Raw genomic sequence first — 16,581 nt, forward strand, 5'->3', positions numbered from 1 at the left:
GAAGACAAAAGCGTAACTGTTTCAAATCTTTGTAAAGGCATGTTGAGATTGCATAGAAAACTAAGCTAAATTGGTTCAATGCGTAGTGAGGTTATCGTCCCTCGCCCAGCTCTTTCTGTCCTCTCATCATAGGTTTGATCCTGCAACTTGTACCAGTTGTTGTGTTTGGGTTTCCTAATTTGGCTACCCGGATGAGAAATAGCTATTGGTGCCTCTGCTCTCAGAAAAGTCCTGTTTCTGGATATGCTCACAGTTTTTTACCATTAATAAACTTGGGGAAGGTTTTTTTTATTGTATTGTAACCCATCCTTTATTAGTATAATACTAAATTAGTATTCCTTCCTGAATAGAAATTTGCCAGTATGTAGAATTTCCCCATCCTGGCTTGTACAGTATCATAGCTGAGTGTGCTGAGAAAGAAAACAGTGCTGTCAAGATTCCAGCTCCATTCCTTTTGTTTGTACAGAAGGGGCAGAGAGTGTTGTGCAGTGCTGCTTTCATCAATGCCTCCTCCTCCTCCTCCTCCTCCCCCCCTTGGATCACCTCCTGGAGCCCCTTCTGGTGATTGCAGGGTGAATATAGGCCTGGCTGAAAGCAGCAGCAATCTCTGCTTATGGGGTAATAGCTACGTATTTTATGTGCGATAACTACTTATTTAATAGTGTTGGAAAGCTACTCTGCACTTTACTTCATTCCTATTATGGCACATTGCCCAGCATTGCATACAGCTCAAGGGTCTCAGCTCTTCTTTGATGTCTGGTTCTCTTAGTACCAAATCAAGACTTCAGTGGCTGAATCACAAAAGTCACTTACGAAACGAGGTGCTTGTATGAAACATCTTCTCCATCCAGCTCTTTCTCTGCAGCGCCACAAATATTTTATGGAACTCTGGTAAAAATGATCAGGAACAAAAAGTCAGGCTGTCTCCTCTAGCCTTACTGCCTTGGTCATTGCAGCATGATTGTTAATGTAAAAAACGTGATTAGTTGTGCATCTTTGTTGTAAATATTTAGGCCTTTTTTTACGTGCTTGAATAAAAAGTCAACTAAAACGGCAGAAAGGAAGATCACTTGGGAATGCAAATGTTTGAGAAATCACATAAATGTAAAGGAATCAAAGTTCCCTTTTGATAGAAAAAAATTATGTGACACACGTGCTTTATTTGTTTGAAACAGTCGTTCTAGCTCATAATAATTTTCAGTATGCAGCATTCAAGGCTGTTAATGCCACTTATTATCAAAACTGGGGGCATATTGTGGAAGGTATAACATGATGAAAGTTCATTAGACATCTTGTTCTCCAGCCTGTTTGATTATGGATATGAGTTACTTATTGACTGTTAGTGGATCATTTTCCTCAAAAAAAAAAAAAAAAAAAAAAAATCCTGCTTTTCCATAATGCATCCAAAATATTTGCAATATTTTGGATGCATTCCTCTTAATATTCCAGCCAATCTTATCAGTTATTTTAATCATTAGGGAATATGGCAAATCACAGTTAACTTTAAAGCTCAAATAATAGTCTTTAAGAACTAGCTCTCTGGAGCTCTTTTAAGTACTCCATGCAATTAATTACTATTAAAAAGAGCTATACAAATTTACCATGTCATTAAAAAAATAAAGTATAGCAGTATATTCAATACAGCTAGTTAACAATGACAACTGGGAACGGAATTTCTGTTGCTAAGCAACATCACATGACTGTGCTGCTTATTGATGGAAATTCTGGTACTTCTGATTGCTGTCATTAAGCAAATAACCACAATCATTAAATTAAGGTGACTTGTGGTCACCATTTGCAACCTTCTGCTGGCTTCCCCGTTGACGCTGCTTGTAGGAAGGGTCCCAAATGGCAATCACATGACCGTGGGGACATAACTGATGTTTGTATGAGGATATTTGAAAGTATGAGACCCTGTTATAACTACCACTTGTTCATCACCATTGAACTTCAAATGGTTGCTGAATTAGTTAAACAAAGAACTGTCTTTTCTGGTAAATGTTTAATTTTTAAATGTTTAATTTCCCCTTAAATACTGTGATTTTTAAATCACAATAAATAGAGAGTGATATTTATTTTGAAATTCCTTTGATTTCTTTTACTGATAAAAGCTTGGCTTTAGAGCAAACATTGTTTGTCTTGCTCAGAAAAATTGGATGGTACTTTATATTAACTGGATTGTTTGTTGATCCAGCTCAGTGTTGTCTATACTCACTGGTAGTGGCTCTCCATTGGCTGTTCACAGGGTCTTTTCTGTTACCAAATTCCTTTTTACCTGAATATATATTGCAGGCAAAGCATGTATTCTAACATGGATCATATTATTCTCTAATATCTCACACTGAATGAAGATACTGAATGTTACTTATGGAATCCAAACAGGATAAATGTAAGATGCAACATTTGTACTTGTAGATACTAAGTTACTGTTCCAGTAGGCTAAGTTGTACAATGGCAGTAACAATGTTTTATCTCTTCACTCCAATTTTGCATTTATTAAAAATTGTTTGCTGTGTTACATATATTCTGTCTATTCATGTTTTCTGGGTCTTCGTTAAGAATCCTAAGCCTATGGTTAAGAAACTTGCTTTCTGCGCGCTGATATGTATAGTCAGGTCTGTATTATATTTGGATGAACCACAAGGAGTTTGAATGCATTTAGCCCTAAAGGTAAAAGCAATTGTATCTTATACAGGATCTCTGTGCTATTTAGATGAAAGAATAAATTAACTCAAATTTAAGGTAGGCAATAAAAATTTTGGAAATGGAAATATTCATAAATGGAGCTAAAAGAATGTTAATTTTTACATTTACATATTCAGAACAATATTTTTGAATGAAATTTGTATTCAGGAAGAGTAAATAGCATTTAAGCTGGAAATCAGCTATGTTTAAACAGAAAGAATATATTTTCAGGGAAAGATAATTTGTTTGCTAGAGGTTAACATAAAACAAGAAACTAGAGAAAGTTGAATTTTATTTAGAGATAGTTACAGACAGTGGCAGGATTTGGACACAATGTGGAATAGCAGTTTGGGTTTTGGAGCAGAAAGAGCTTGATTCTACTCTACCATAGAAAATCACGTAGCAACAGAAGCTCTTTTGCTAATGACTTTCTTTCGACCCATCTTGTTTCACAGTGTTATATTATGGAGGAAAATAGGACGGAGCGTCACATATACAACTAAGAGCTCCTAAAGAAAAAAGGAGAAATAAACCCTGTAAATAAATAAATTTCATTTATTGTTACATATGTTCTTAGGTCCATAAAACTATTGCAGCCAGAAGCAGTTGACTGGAAATGTTTTGCTTCTGTGTTCAGTTAATTATACTTTATCACTCTCCTGACTCCTTTAACGCTATTGTTGCACTAGTTACACAAACTAATGTTTGGTTTGTCTTCAATTTTGGATATAATAATAAATTGCAATTAGTTAAAGAGAGAAAAAAAATCTGATTTCTTTGTAGTAGTACCAAAATAGGGATAGATTAAAGTACCCATTTTTATATGGTAGAATACTCTGTACCATAAAATATTTAAACGCAGAGTTTAGATATGAAAATAATATGACTCTTAATATTTTCCATGTAATATCTAATAGGTAATAATTTCATAGATCATAGTTATTGTCAAAGTTTGTTCTCCATATATATGTTTTACATGGTTTAGTTGCAACTCTCTGTATGTTGTACACCAGTTGACAAATCTGGACTTGCTTCTGTGTAATATCTTTAAAGGTTCCCACATTCAAGGAGTTCTTCCTAAAAATAAAAGTCCTATATGTAAAAAAGAAGAAGAAGTAACAGCAGGGGAAAAGATAATTGACACTGATGGACACAATCAAACCTAAGTTTTTTATTGGACTTCATTTTGAATAGCATAACATAGAAATACGTAATAGTTTAGCAAACATATGCAACAAATTTCAAATCAGGATAATAGTGAATTTCATCGAAGTAGGTATTATGTGTTTAAACTTTTTGGTAGAAAATTGGGTCAGAAATGAATGTTCTTGGATGTAAAAATACTGCATTTTTAAAAGATTTCATTAGTGAAATATGTTTTATAGAGCAAGAATGATTGTCTAAAATAGTGCTTATAAAATGGAATATATCTTTAATAACTTAAGACTTGGTTAGAGGAAAGAAAAGTGCATACTTTCTAATATATAGATATTATAGCAGTTGTAGATGTTGCTATAGCAATTGGGATTTTGAAATTTTTTCAATGCTAAATCAAAACATACAAAACCAGTTGTATCATTCTTTCCTGGATTTAAAAAAGGATTGCCATTCATACAGATAGTCCTCAACTTACTATCATGTTTTAGTGACTGTTCAAAGTTATGATGGTGCTGAAAAAAAGTGATATTGGCCAGCCCTCACATTTATGACCGTTGTAATGTCCCCATGGCCACATGATCAAAATTTGAGTGCTTGGCAACTGGCATATGTTTACAATGATTGCAGTGTCCTAGAGTCACGTTTTACTATTTGTGACCACCCTAGGGGGCTTCTAACAACCAAAGTCAATAGGAGAAACCGGATTTGCTTAAACACAGCATGATTCACTTAATGACCAAAGTGATTCACTTAATAATCACAGCGAAAAAGTTGTAAAATCATGACTTATTTAATGACAGCATTGCTTAGCAACAGAAGTCCAGTCCCAATTGTGGCTATGAGTCAAGAATTGCTGTAATGAATCTGCAAACATTTAAAAGCTTCTATCGTTAGTAATAGGGATTACAGCCTTCTGGTTTTTTTCTTAAATACTGAATGTTTAGATACTTTTTATATAAAATAATTAATGGCTGATTTTGAATTCATGATCGCTTTTAAAAATCTGGAGACTGCATGCCCATAATGGGTGAGATAGTATGTACTGTATTTACCATGTGTCATGGTGGCACAGTGGTTAGAATGCAGTATTGCAGGCTAATTCTGCCTACTGCCAACAGTTCAATTCTGACTCAGCCTTCCATCCTTCCAAGGGGCATTCCATTTTGTGCTTGGTTGTAGGAAAGCAAAGTACAGCAATGTGAATACACAGTATTTTGAAAAATATTTGGCCAATTAATTGAGGTGGCTTTTATTATAAATTTTTATAAATTGTTATCAGGATATTCAGCAATGTTTTAGTTGGTTGATATAGATATGAATTTTGATGTATCATTTCTGTCATAGTTCTTTTACTTTAGACACTTCTTTATTTTATATTAAGATACTATATTCGATTGTAATATATTATTGTAGCATTTTTATAAAAATGTGCAGTTTTATTGCATTGGTTATAAGTGCATTGTAAGTAAAATAATTATTACCATGACAACTACTGCATTTGATAGAAACTGGAGAGGGACTTTTCTAAACTCTGTAAATGTCATGCTAGGAAAGTGACATGGAATTAACTCTACTGGTTTGCTTGTTACCCTCTTCGGGTTTTATCATTCTAATGGGGCTTCTGTCATGTCTTTGCAGGAGGAGGAGGAACAAGAAGAAGATGATGATGAAGATGAAGATGATACTGATGACCTAGATGAGCTGGACACTGATCAGTTGCTGGAGGCTGATCTGGAGGAAGAAGAGAACAATGAGAACGCGGGCGAGGATGGAGAAAACGACTTCTCCCCTTCCGATGACGAGGAGGTGGCCAACCTGCTTGAAGAGGGAGATGGAGATGACGACTCTGATGCAGATGAGGAAGTTGAGCTGATCCTTGGTGATAGTAAGTATACACAAATCTTCTAGGAATAATTTTGATTTTATGTGCTCAGGCCGTGAACTAGAATGTGACAATAAGGTACAAAATATCAAAAATAGCAAATTATGGCAATACCATAACTAACAGAATGAATGTTTGCAATTTGTTTATTTGATGTGATTCAATCAACTAGGGCCAAAAGGATAATAAAATTAAAAAAAACTGAACTTTTTGTTGAAGAGAGTGACTGGCCCAAAGTTACCCAGCAGGCTTTCCTAAGGCAGAACTAGAACGTCCAGGCTGGTATCTTAACCACTGTGCAAAATGGGCTCCACCAGAATGCCACAGTATTTGTTGATGAAGAGCAATTCACATTTGGAGGATTTAATCAGAGCTTATTTCATCTCATCTAGACTTAACAGCTTTTAGGTATAGGTTCAGGTTTACCAGGGGTAAATTTCCAGGTTGGCCAAAGGTGGCAATGTATTATTAAGAGTCTTCAGCAAGCAATGATATTTCACTGTGCACTGGCAGATGTGTCCTTGGCAGCTTCATATGGATCTTAAATAACAATAAAGAGTACAAACCATGCAGTACCCACATCCTTGCTGATAATTTTGCTTCTTCTTGGGAAAATGGCATCCTTCCATTTGTCCTATTGTTGCATCTTAGCCCAGTCCCTTTTAATTCTGGACTAGAATAAACTATGTTAAACATCCGATAGAGAGTCTTCGATTTGAACCTGCCAAGGATAAATTCAGGGTTTCAGCCTATCTGCTACTCCATATTATTTTGCATGAAAGGATATATACGACAGCGTGTGTTACCTCTGAAGGTGTTGAAGGGGAAATTCAGTAACACCCTGTATTTGGAATGCCTCAACCTGTGCTTGGAGACCACTGAAGACTGTTTCACCCATCTTTGCTGTGTTGCTTCTTGTATACATTCCACACTCTGAGTATTTCCCTCCTTGGGAAATTGTGGGTTGACCTGAAGTGCAAGGTCTGTACTTTCTACTAGCTGATCAAACTATAAAAATCTCCTTGAAAGTTGTTAAGCTTTGGTCAGAAAGTGCAAAGTTTGAAATGAATGGTCTGGTTAGCTATGCCTTGGGTGAAAGATTAATCTTTTTTAAATGTTCCTGTAACTCCTACATAATATATTAATCTCTCATTTTGTTTATTGAGTTATTTTGTATTCATGTTTTTTCTTTGGTCGTTGACCATAAATCAGTGTAACACTAATCGTGATCATAATAATTATTAAAAAAGTAGCAATGTAAAGAATAGGCGTTACAGGAGGAAATGAAATTTTAAAGGCAGGCATGAATGAAATTATGTGATTAGATAAATTGTCAAAGGGGAAGAAGAATCAAATGTATATTTTGAGGTATCTGAGAGGAGGAAAAAACCTTCAGCAATTCCCTGTCAGATATGACGTAGTGTTTAATTGCTTTAAGTTGGCCTGGGAATTTCTTGGGTAAATGTTCCATTTTGTATTAGCTTTTTGTTGTTGGATTGAAAAAAAAGTTTTAAGAGGGATGTTGCTGGGGATTTTCCTAGCCTGTTCCATTCTGAAAGCTGCACATACAAGATTTTGTCTTGAAAGTTTTTCCATCCTTCATATAAAACCTCTGGATGGATCACCAAATACTGCCTGAAATTAGATTTGTTGGTATAGCTTTTGAAAGCATCGTTGTATTTTCATGAATCAAAAATGGCACTTTAGAGCATCCTGCTCCATGAAGAAGGCAAACCATAATGATTAATTAACAATTATCAAAAGAAAATAATAGTGCATCTTGCAATTGATTCTGTCCTAGAAATAGGACATTTCTAGAGCTTCCAACAGAACCACAGTATAAAGCAGGGCTGCCTTGGTTGGAAATTCTAGGATGGCAACAGATTGGGGGAAGACCATAAAACAATTTTCCTTTATCTCTAACAAAAACAAGAAAGCTGTTTAAATTACAGTATTTCATTTGGACGAGGTTCTCTTGCTTTATCAAGCCTTAATAACTGAGTATTTTTAACAACTAACTGGTCACCTTTGCAGCCGACAGCTCAGATAACTTGGATCTGGAAGACGACATAATCCTGTCTCTGAACGAATGAGGCGCAGTCTTCCCTCTGGGACTTTGGCAGCGGAGAAGCCCCCGACTCGGAAGCCAAGAGAGCCAATCAAGAGGCGAACACCAGGCACCCTCTCAGCTTCTTCTACTTGGCAGAAATCCAATCCTTCCAGTTTTGCAGTGGACAGACCTGGGCTCGGGATGGATCCAGAGTCTTTCTACAGAGACCTTTTGGGTTTGGCCTTTATTTTCTCTGCCTTTTTTTGGGGGGGGGGGGGGTGTCATTATTTTTAGGCCAAGACATTACTTCTCCAGGAAGACTTCTGAAGATTTCACAGTATATTTTCTTTGTATAAAGTTCTTTCCTAAAGAACAGAAATAGTTTTATATGAGACAAACAAGCAAAAAAAAAAAAAAAGAGGATTAAAAAAAAAACAGGCAGGTATTATAAAGAAGGTATGACTTTGTATCCTTCTAAAATTTAATTACCCAAATGGATTTCTGGGAGATTAAAAAATAAATTTAAAAATAACAAAGGGCATTTTTACTGAAGAGTGGGGAAAAAATGAATCATGGATTGTGAAACTGGACGAGTGATTTTTATTTTGAACATGATTTTTTAATGGAGTTGTTGCTACCTGCTGTGAAAAGATCATTTTTTTTTTTTTGTCCTGTGCCTCTTATCCTATCTAAAGCCCTGTGAGGGCCTTGCTGCAGGAGCCTTGGTGGAGAGCTGAAGGTCCAGTTTGGTCTCGTTAAGAACCTGCCATTGCTGGAGATGATGGACTCTGGCTTGTAGGCCTCCCCTCACCTATGCCACCCCTCCCTTCTTTTTGTCATTGGCATTTTTAATTCTCTCTCCCTGTATCCTTCTGCCCTCTGTGAGAATTACAAATTGAAATCCTTTTTCTTTAATGTAAATTGTATTTATTAAAAAAAATAAAAATAAGATTCAAGTCTTGTCTGTTCATAACTCTGAGCTCCTATCGCATCTATTGTCATCTTGTTCCAAGTGAAGATAAGGCAATAGTTACTTAAAATACAAAATAAGGGTTATTTAGATAAATGCTGCCACATTCACAGGAATGTAACTGAAGTACAACGCGGAGTCTTTGAGAAACATTCAAGAGTTGTGCTCTCTGGACTGTTGACTTTTTAAACAAAGGATCACACGATGAATTCTTACCAGGAGAGTCATGTTCAGTGGAGTTATGGGAGAATTCTGATCTGCAGTTGTGTATGGCCAATGCCAAGATAATTTGGAAACAGAAAAAGTGAACTCTTCTCTTCCAGATATCTATGGAAATTCTCAGTCATCCAGGTCATGGATGAATGGATGGATAGAAGGATGGAAGGACTCGAAACTCTGAAAGAGAAGTCCCAAAGGTACCTTTTTCAGGAGGCAACTGGACTTTGTTTTTCTTGAGACATTTCGCTTCTCATCCAAGAAGCTTCTTCAGCTCTAACTAGATGGTGGGGAATGGAAAGATTTATATTCCTTGCAGATAGCTGGTCATTTGCATTAAGAGTCATTGAAGCCATTTGGAGGTTTACCTGTGTCCTCAGGGTCACCTGGGTAGTGCAAATGTGTGTAGGGCCAATTGGCTTTAACAACTCTTAAGAATGCAAATGACCAGCTGTCTGCTGAAGAAGCTTTTTGGATCAGAAGTGCAACATCTTCAAAGAAAAACAAAGTCCAGTTGCCTCCTGAAAAAAGCACCTTTGGGACATCTCTTGCAGAGTTTTGAGTCCTTCCTTCCTTCCATCTTTTCTCTACAGTTATATCTAAAATTATAAGATGATGCAAGTACATAAAGATCTACAGAGGTTGGAGCTGTTGGCTTCTTGCATCGTCTCTGATGCACTTACATTATAACAACTTTACAAAATTTTGCAGTAGTTTTGTAGTGTAGATAAGCATTTATCTTCCACTTTGAAGGTAAGAAGCCAAAGTTGAGCAGAGCTTGCAGCTCATTCTTAGATATTGTTCCAGCCTTTTTGAATTAAAAACTTTGAATTTAGTATGTACTGAGGCTTAACCTATGAATAGCACATTTCTCCTAGCTTGTTCCAAACCTTCTTTTAATAAATGAAATTCTTAACTGATTCTGTTTAAAATTGCATTATGAACACATTTGTTCAATTGACTAGTACTAGAGTTGGAAAGCTTGCTGGCTTTTTCTCAGCCAGACATGGGCTTAACTTGGCTTGTTCCAATAAAATGCATTTTAGCTGACTGCCTTAATTTTTTTCTTTGGCCAAGAGTGGTGCCCCTCCAGTTCCTTTCTTAACAGCTGATAAATATGAGTTGTATTAATATACATCATTAGTCAATGAAGTGTTCAAATTAGCTTAGATGATAATCATGTTCAGTTTAACAAATTAAGATATAGACAAATTGCTCATCTCAGTTATATAACTGATCCAAACCTTCCTAAACTTGCCAAATAAAAATATAAACAATGTGATTAGACTAAATCATGTTGTGTATTACAATGAAATCTCTAAGGTTTATTCTCTACCTACCTCCATGGTTTTAAAACTGTTGCTTTATATAAGCCACTACACCACCACATGGTAAACAAGAAATGCAATTTGTTAGGAAGAATTAATAGAATGATTTGTGGCGTTATACTAGCATGTTCCTTATTCATCATTTAGTGTTTGCTCATAGAAGAATCTTAATTACAAGTTGCAGATAAATGGTCAGTTTTGTAAAAATGAAGATATAGGTTGGATGACAAAGCTGCAGATATTATTGTATGCTAAATGCAACAAAATATTTGCAATTAAGACAACCCCCCCAACTCCTAAAAGCAGAGCAAAAACTTAGAGCTGTTTGTATTTTAAAAATATTTGTTCACAGCCTAACCAGACTTTGTTCAACGTTCACCTAATTAGAGCAGATTTACAATAAATTTAGATGTATGGTGATAAAAATGCCAGTCTGAGGTAAACAAAATTGTGGAATACTTTTCAAAATTGAGATGGATTATTGTACATCTTCATTCCTATTTAGTTTCCTTTGTGGCTTCTAGTCATTGCTGATTCCTGGTAACTGGACTAAAGCCCCTGTACTTTTCTTAGCAAGGTTTTTCTCACATGGTTTTGCCAATGCATTTTTCTCATGTGGTTTTGCCAGGTTGGCCTTGTGCCTAAGGAGCACTTAAGTTTTCCCAGTTTTTAGCCCAATGCCTCTTTACTTTCTACTCAGCTTATGTCCCAGGATCAGGTAGTCTCAGGTTTGTTAAATAATTGCTCATACGGTTTCATATCAATAGTACAGGGATTGAAGCATAGAAGCCCAAGTAAATGAATAGACACTTCGTTTTATGTAGATTTAAAAAAATAAAAATATGGGTTTAAAAATTTACCTCATGATAATTATTATTACTATTATTATTTGTATGGCTGCCCAACTCTGGGTGGCTCACAACATAATATACAAAATATACATGTAAATATTTGGAAATAGCAGAAAACAGTTACTACTACCACTTAAGGTTAAAATATAATTTGCATAGTTTTTAGATACCATTTGTTTCAGAATTGATTAAAAAAACCTTTCTTTAAAGTCTATTTGCAACACCTTTTATGATTTTCAATGGTTGTGAGAGAGAGACCTTTCATTAAAATTATTTGCTCATTGATAGAAGATAGAGTGATTTGCTCATGCTAATGGAGTGAGTATCCTGTTTACAGCAACATAAGATAAATTACCCTCAACGCCATTTAGCAACTTCTGTGTAATAAATTACTGTAGTACTTGAAATATTCAGGAATATCACCACTGTAAAATTGCATGTTGATATATTCTCATTAACACGTGTTTGCACATTTTAAAGAATTAGCAATTTAGACACAAATGCTGTGACATAAGACAATACCAAAAACTTTTAGAACAATATTTACATTAGACAAATCTGTTTTTTTTCTATCTAATATCATAAATTACAACTCAAGAGAATTTTGAACCAATGTTTTGTAGTCTTAGCACATCTAGTTTGAAGGAGTCTTGATCTCAGTTCCAAACTAGCCATTTGGATAGAAGCTTAAGATTTTGAGGTGTGAAAATGCTCTTCCTGAGCGAAATCATGACGTTCTTACATTGAAAGCATTCCTTAAATGCATTGGGAAAGAGTGGAAACAGATGGCGCAAAACAGAGCCTCTGCCCTTAGTGTACTTGCTACTCTGTGATCCATATATCTGCTTAACCATCTACAAACCTTTCTTCCATCTACCTTCCCATTCTTTTGGAAAAGTTTCAAATTTCTTGAGAAGTGAACTGCAACAGTGAATTCTGGAAAGTAACTGGGTTTACAGCTATTTATTAATTGCGTAAGTTAGACACAAGGGAGCTAACCTGGCTGTAGAAGGGGGAGGATCTCATTACATGCTTTTTAAAAAGAATATACATGACAGTCCTCACGGGACTACTTCACAAAAGTAGTATATTCCAGCAATAGTTATGTGAATTCATTTGCAATTACAATTTCAAGTCTAAGATAAAATAGATGTATATGCATTACGTACAACATAATTGTCTGCGGTGAAGGGTATAGACAAACTAGATCCTGCATTTGTACAATTGTGATAAGAATGCTCAGAATACATCCAAGTAGCACATACATTTGCCTAACCCCCTTGGATATAAAAAGGGATGCAGTTTAGAATTTGATAGTATTCATATAAGATAGTACAAACACTATAAGCAGGCAATTTGTCAAGTTTTGTCTTTTATTTTTGCTGTATTAACTGATGAAGGAGCTGAACAACACAATCACGTGGATGTTGTTATCAGGTCCTACTCAAGTGCCTGGTTATTTGTCTTCCTGAGAAGCCCATAATTATTACTAGACAGGATATTTAAGAACAGCTTTCAGTTTGCAATATTATAATCAATCCAACAATCAACACAATAAAGAGGAAGAAAAAAAAACCCAAGGTGCCTTATATTTTTTATTGCACCAAGAGTTGCCGAGAATTAACTGAAGCTTTTAAGTTTTACACAGCTGTTCTTTGGCTAAGACCACCTTCAAAGCTTTTATCCACCAGGAAAAGGTTGGTCTGAAGGGTATATGGACTTGTCGTTTAAAAAAAAAAAGCACTACCTACCTACCACTGAGGAAAGAAGCAACCAGGCTTCAGTTATTGAAGAAATAAAGAGAGCACAAAACTGGCATAATAGTGTTAAATAGCAGTAGAGTGGAAGAACTGAATTTGGTAAAGTCATTAGCTGTGATATTCTAGAACGCAGAGCCAGCCATTGGCAGACTACAGAAACCAGGACACTGCACAAAATTAAAAAAATCCATCAGCGAACAAGGCTTTACTGACAACTTTCCATATATTTTTTAAAAAATAAGAAAACGGCAGACAGTGTCACGTAGTAAAACAAACAAAATGGGATTCATTAAAATGGGTATTAAAAATATTAGAAACTAATACAATTGTAGAATTTGGTGGGAGGACTCTCAGGGCCTCACTCAAAATAATTGGCCTTAAAAGCAACCAGGCAGTGTGAGAAACAAAGAAACACAGAATCAGACCAAGGGGATAAATGGATACAGAGTAAATACTAGGCAGTGTCTTTGACTATCACTATCACCATATGTTCTTCTTCTAACTTTCCCAATGTTCTTAGTGCGGACTGGAGGTACTGCTGAGAAAATTCACAAGGAGGAAAAGCGTAAAGCATGCCTGTGCTGTCCCTGCCCTTTGCCCCTCCCACGGGAAGGCTGATGACTCCTGCAGCCTGTTTTTGTTTCAAGTAAGAGACCAGGTTCCTGAGAAGCCGTCTTTGTAAGCCAGGCTCCGCCACTGGGAAGGTCCCTTCAGCACTTGCTCCTTGAGCAGCCTGAGTGGCTAGTAACACAGCATAGCCATTAGGGCTTCCTTGCTTGATACGTCGAGTTACTTCATCCAGTTTGGGTTGATCCAACCGAAGTCTCTGAGCAATCTTAAGCTGTGTTAGCTTTCCACCAGACAAATGGTCTTTCAGAAGCCCATTGATGACTCCCAAATCTCCTTCAAGGATGTGCATAGATGTAGGAAAGCAGCTGTTTTTAAGGACAAGTAGCCCATTCCAAGCAAGCTGCAGGGTATGGGCATAATCAGATAACGTTTTTAACTTCTTTGTTTCAGATTTGGACTCTTCATGAGCCTTTGATTCAGACTCACCAGTTCGGTGATTGCGTTCACTGTCTCTTTTTTTAGGCTGAGGAGGATCAGATGTTTCACGGTGAGGTTTCTCCTCTAATGCATGTCGATTATTCTGCAGCGAGTTATTTTGTTCTTTCTCTGTGGTAGATTCTGTAGTGTGATTCTCCTTCCGAACACGATCTGGGCTTCGATCTGCTCCTGGCCCACCAGTCTTTGTCCTGCCTCTCTCCTCATATGGCGAATGAGTAGTCCTCCCACGGTCATTGGAAAGGCTACGACGTTTACGCCTTTCCTCCCAGGGCTTGAGAACACTGCGATCACTATCGCTGCCCCAACGTTCTCCACTCCGGCTACGTGCTGAACGACTATATGCCTCCAAATTATTTCTGCGCTCTGCATTTTTGACAGAGCTGGCCCAATCAGCCTCTAGAAAGCTTCTTTCCCTGTCTGAGTAAAGGAGATGAGGAGGAGTCCTATCCCTCACCCTTAAGTCTTGTTCCAGATTCCTGTGTCTGCTATAGCCTTCAGGAAGTAATTCATAGTGTACAGGAAGTGGTGCAGGTTGGTACTGCTGGGGGTAGCGGGCCTCCTCAGCTTTAGCAAAATCCACTCTAAGTCTCCTGTCTGGACCACCCAAAGGGAAGCCTCTCATTTGTGCACAGGCAGCTTGAGCAGCATCCAAACTCTCATATTGAATATAGGCAAAACTGTCCCCCTTTACATAGTCAATAGTCCTAATGCTACCAAAACGATCAAACTCCCTAGCAAGAGCAGCTAGGGAAGTACTTGGACCAAGGCCACCAACCCAAAGTCGGGTAGTGGGGTTGGCTTTCCCATAGCCAATTTTGATAGGATTTCTGCCAACAACCCTCCCAGACATGGCAACCTTGGCCCGATGTGCCATATCAAGGTTTTGGAATTTGAGGAAAGCATAGGCTCCACCTTGACCCCGTGCAGGCCTCTTGATCACCACTTCCTCAATGATACCATATTTTTCAAAGGCACGCCTGAGTTCCACCTCAGAAACATTGTGATCTAGATTGCCAATGAAGAGATTCCGGGTAGCTCTCTGGTCATCTTCTGGCATTAAATCCTCCTCAGCCACTAAGGGATAGCTGTAAGGACGGCCCCGTTCATCATATAACCCATAGTAATCCAGCACCCTCTCCCTTTCTCGAGAAAGTCCCAAGGCAACAGCTTCCAAGGCAAATGCTGCCGCTGCAGCTTGAGCATGTCGAGGTCTAGGCTCTCTCAGCAAAGGGCTGGCAACAGGAGACAGCGATCTCTGTTTATATGGGTAAACACCATGGATAGGAGGGAGAAATGCCAAGGGTTCAGGAGAGGGGGTAGGTGGAGGAGTACGGCTCCGGCGGCCCCCTCGCAGGTACACAGGCTCCACCTTCAGAGGCCGATCATAAAGGAGAAGCTGCCGGGCTCTGGCATGTCTTCGAGCATCACGGGCATCTGCCGGGTGCCTGAAGTTAACGTAAGCCACACGGCCAAGTTCAGGAGTGTGGGAGAGCTTGACACTAATGTCACTGGCCCCGCCACTAGCAAATCTCTGGAACTGGCGAAAGAGGCCATCCTCCAGCAGCTGGTCAGGTAAGGTTGGGCCCAGGCCACTTACAAGCAGAGTCTTGTAGTCACTGGAGCCAGGGGGCTCACCTGCCAGACCTAACCCGGCTGGCAAGCCAAGGCCAGGTGCCAAGAGGAGCGACGGAGCTGCCACTGGTGGAGGCCCACCCAGAAGCAAGGAAGGAGCAACCACCGCTGCAGGGGGCACTTTGGTCTTGGCGAGCCCCAGTGCCCGAGAAGACGAGGAGGAGGACGGGGTAGGCGGGACGACAGGGGCCGCGGCGGCGGTTTGGCTGCTGCTGTTCCTGGCGCTGGAGGAGACTGCGCGGTGGTTCGAATCGCCTCCGCCTCCCGGCCGCTCCTCCCCACGATGGCTCCGCGAGCTGGAACCGCCAGCGGCAGGCTTGTCCCGATTGCTGCGCGACGAGGCGGTGGTGGAAGCGGATGACGAGGAGGAGGCGCACGAACTCCGGTGTGGGCCCCGCCGGCTGCTGCTGCTACCGCCTCCCCCGCCACCGCTGGTGCTGCTCTCGCGCTCTCGAGGTCTTTTCGTGGAGGAGGCGCCACGTGTCCCCCCGGACCCGCCCGGGCTGGAATCCCGCTCGGTCGCCCGCTTCATGGCTTCGGGGCCCGCGATTCAAGAGGCGCCTCCGGCGGCAGCTGCCATCTTGGACAAAAGGGAACGAGCGAAGGCGGCTCTGCCCAGTTGCCGCGCCGTGCGCCTCTTCGACGTCATCATCCCGCGCCCCAGCCCGTCAGTCTGAGGGCCGCGGTAGTGGGCGGCGCGGGTCGGTGTCTCGCGCGCTGCTCCTTTATCGCCCGGAGAGCGGCGCCCTCACTTTCCGCGCCTCCCTGTGCCGCCAGTGGGCCAGGGAACAGAGCCGTGGAGCGACCAACCGAGGATTATGAGGGTTGGGAGCATCAGGTCAAGACTTCGAGGACATCCTGCGCTGCAGGGCGCAGATTTAACACTCTGACTTAACACTTTGCACGCTCCTGTTTAGTACCAAACTGCAGCAATAGCCACAGGCACGGGGCTCGTTAGATGCTTTTCGAGAGAATCGCTAA

The 16,581-nt window shown here is 39.4% G+C and overlaps 2 protein-coding genes across 2 annotated transcripts in view; one reads left to right on the top strand and one right to left on the bottom strand.

The window, feature by feature from the left end:
• Window positions 1-8,731, top strand: part of DCAF1 (DDB1 and CUL4 associated factor 1) — a 52,253-nt gene extending 43,522 nt beyond the window's left edge. Inside the window, exons 23-24 of the mRNA XM_039319501.1 lie at window positions 5,482-5,728; window positions 7,760-8,731. Of these exons, the coding sequence (XP_039175435.1) occupies window positions 5,482-5,728; window positions 7,760-7,818 (306 nt within the window). The 3' untranslated portion in view covers window positions 7,819-8,731. The remainder of the gene's footprint in view (window positions 1-5,481; window positions 5,729-7,759) is intronic.
• A 2,837-nt stretch (window positions 8,732-11,568) lies between these two features.
• On the bottom strand, window positions 11,569-16,347 carry RBM15B (RNA binding motif protein 15B). The gene has a single exon (XM_039319514.1). It carries the CDS (start codon window positions 16,130-16,132, stop codon window positions 13,355-13,357), a length of 2,778 nt encoding a protein of 925 aa, XP_039175448.1. The 5' UTR covers window positions 16,133-16,347; the 3' UTR covers window positions 11,569-13,354.
• Between the last annotated feature and the right edge of the window lie 234 nt (window positions 16,348-16,581).

This window comes from Crotalus tigris, unplaced genomic scaffold (genome assembly GCF_016545835.1).
Source record: "Crotalus tigris isolate CLP2741 ecotype Arizona unplaced genomic scaffold, ASM1654583v1 scf7180000017601.7605149639:7615979, whole genome shotgun sequence".
Lineage (NCBI taxonomy): Eukaryota > Metazoa > Chordata > Lepidosauria > Squamata > Viperidae > Crotalus > Crotalus tigris.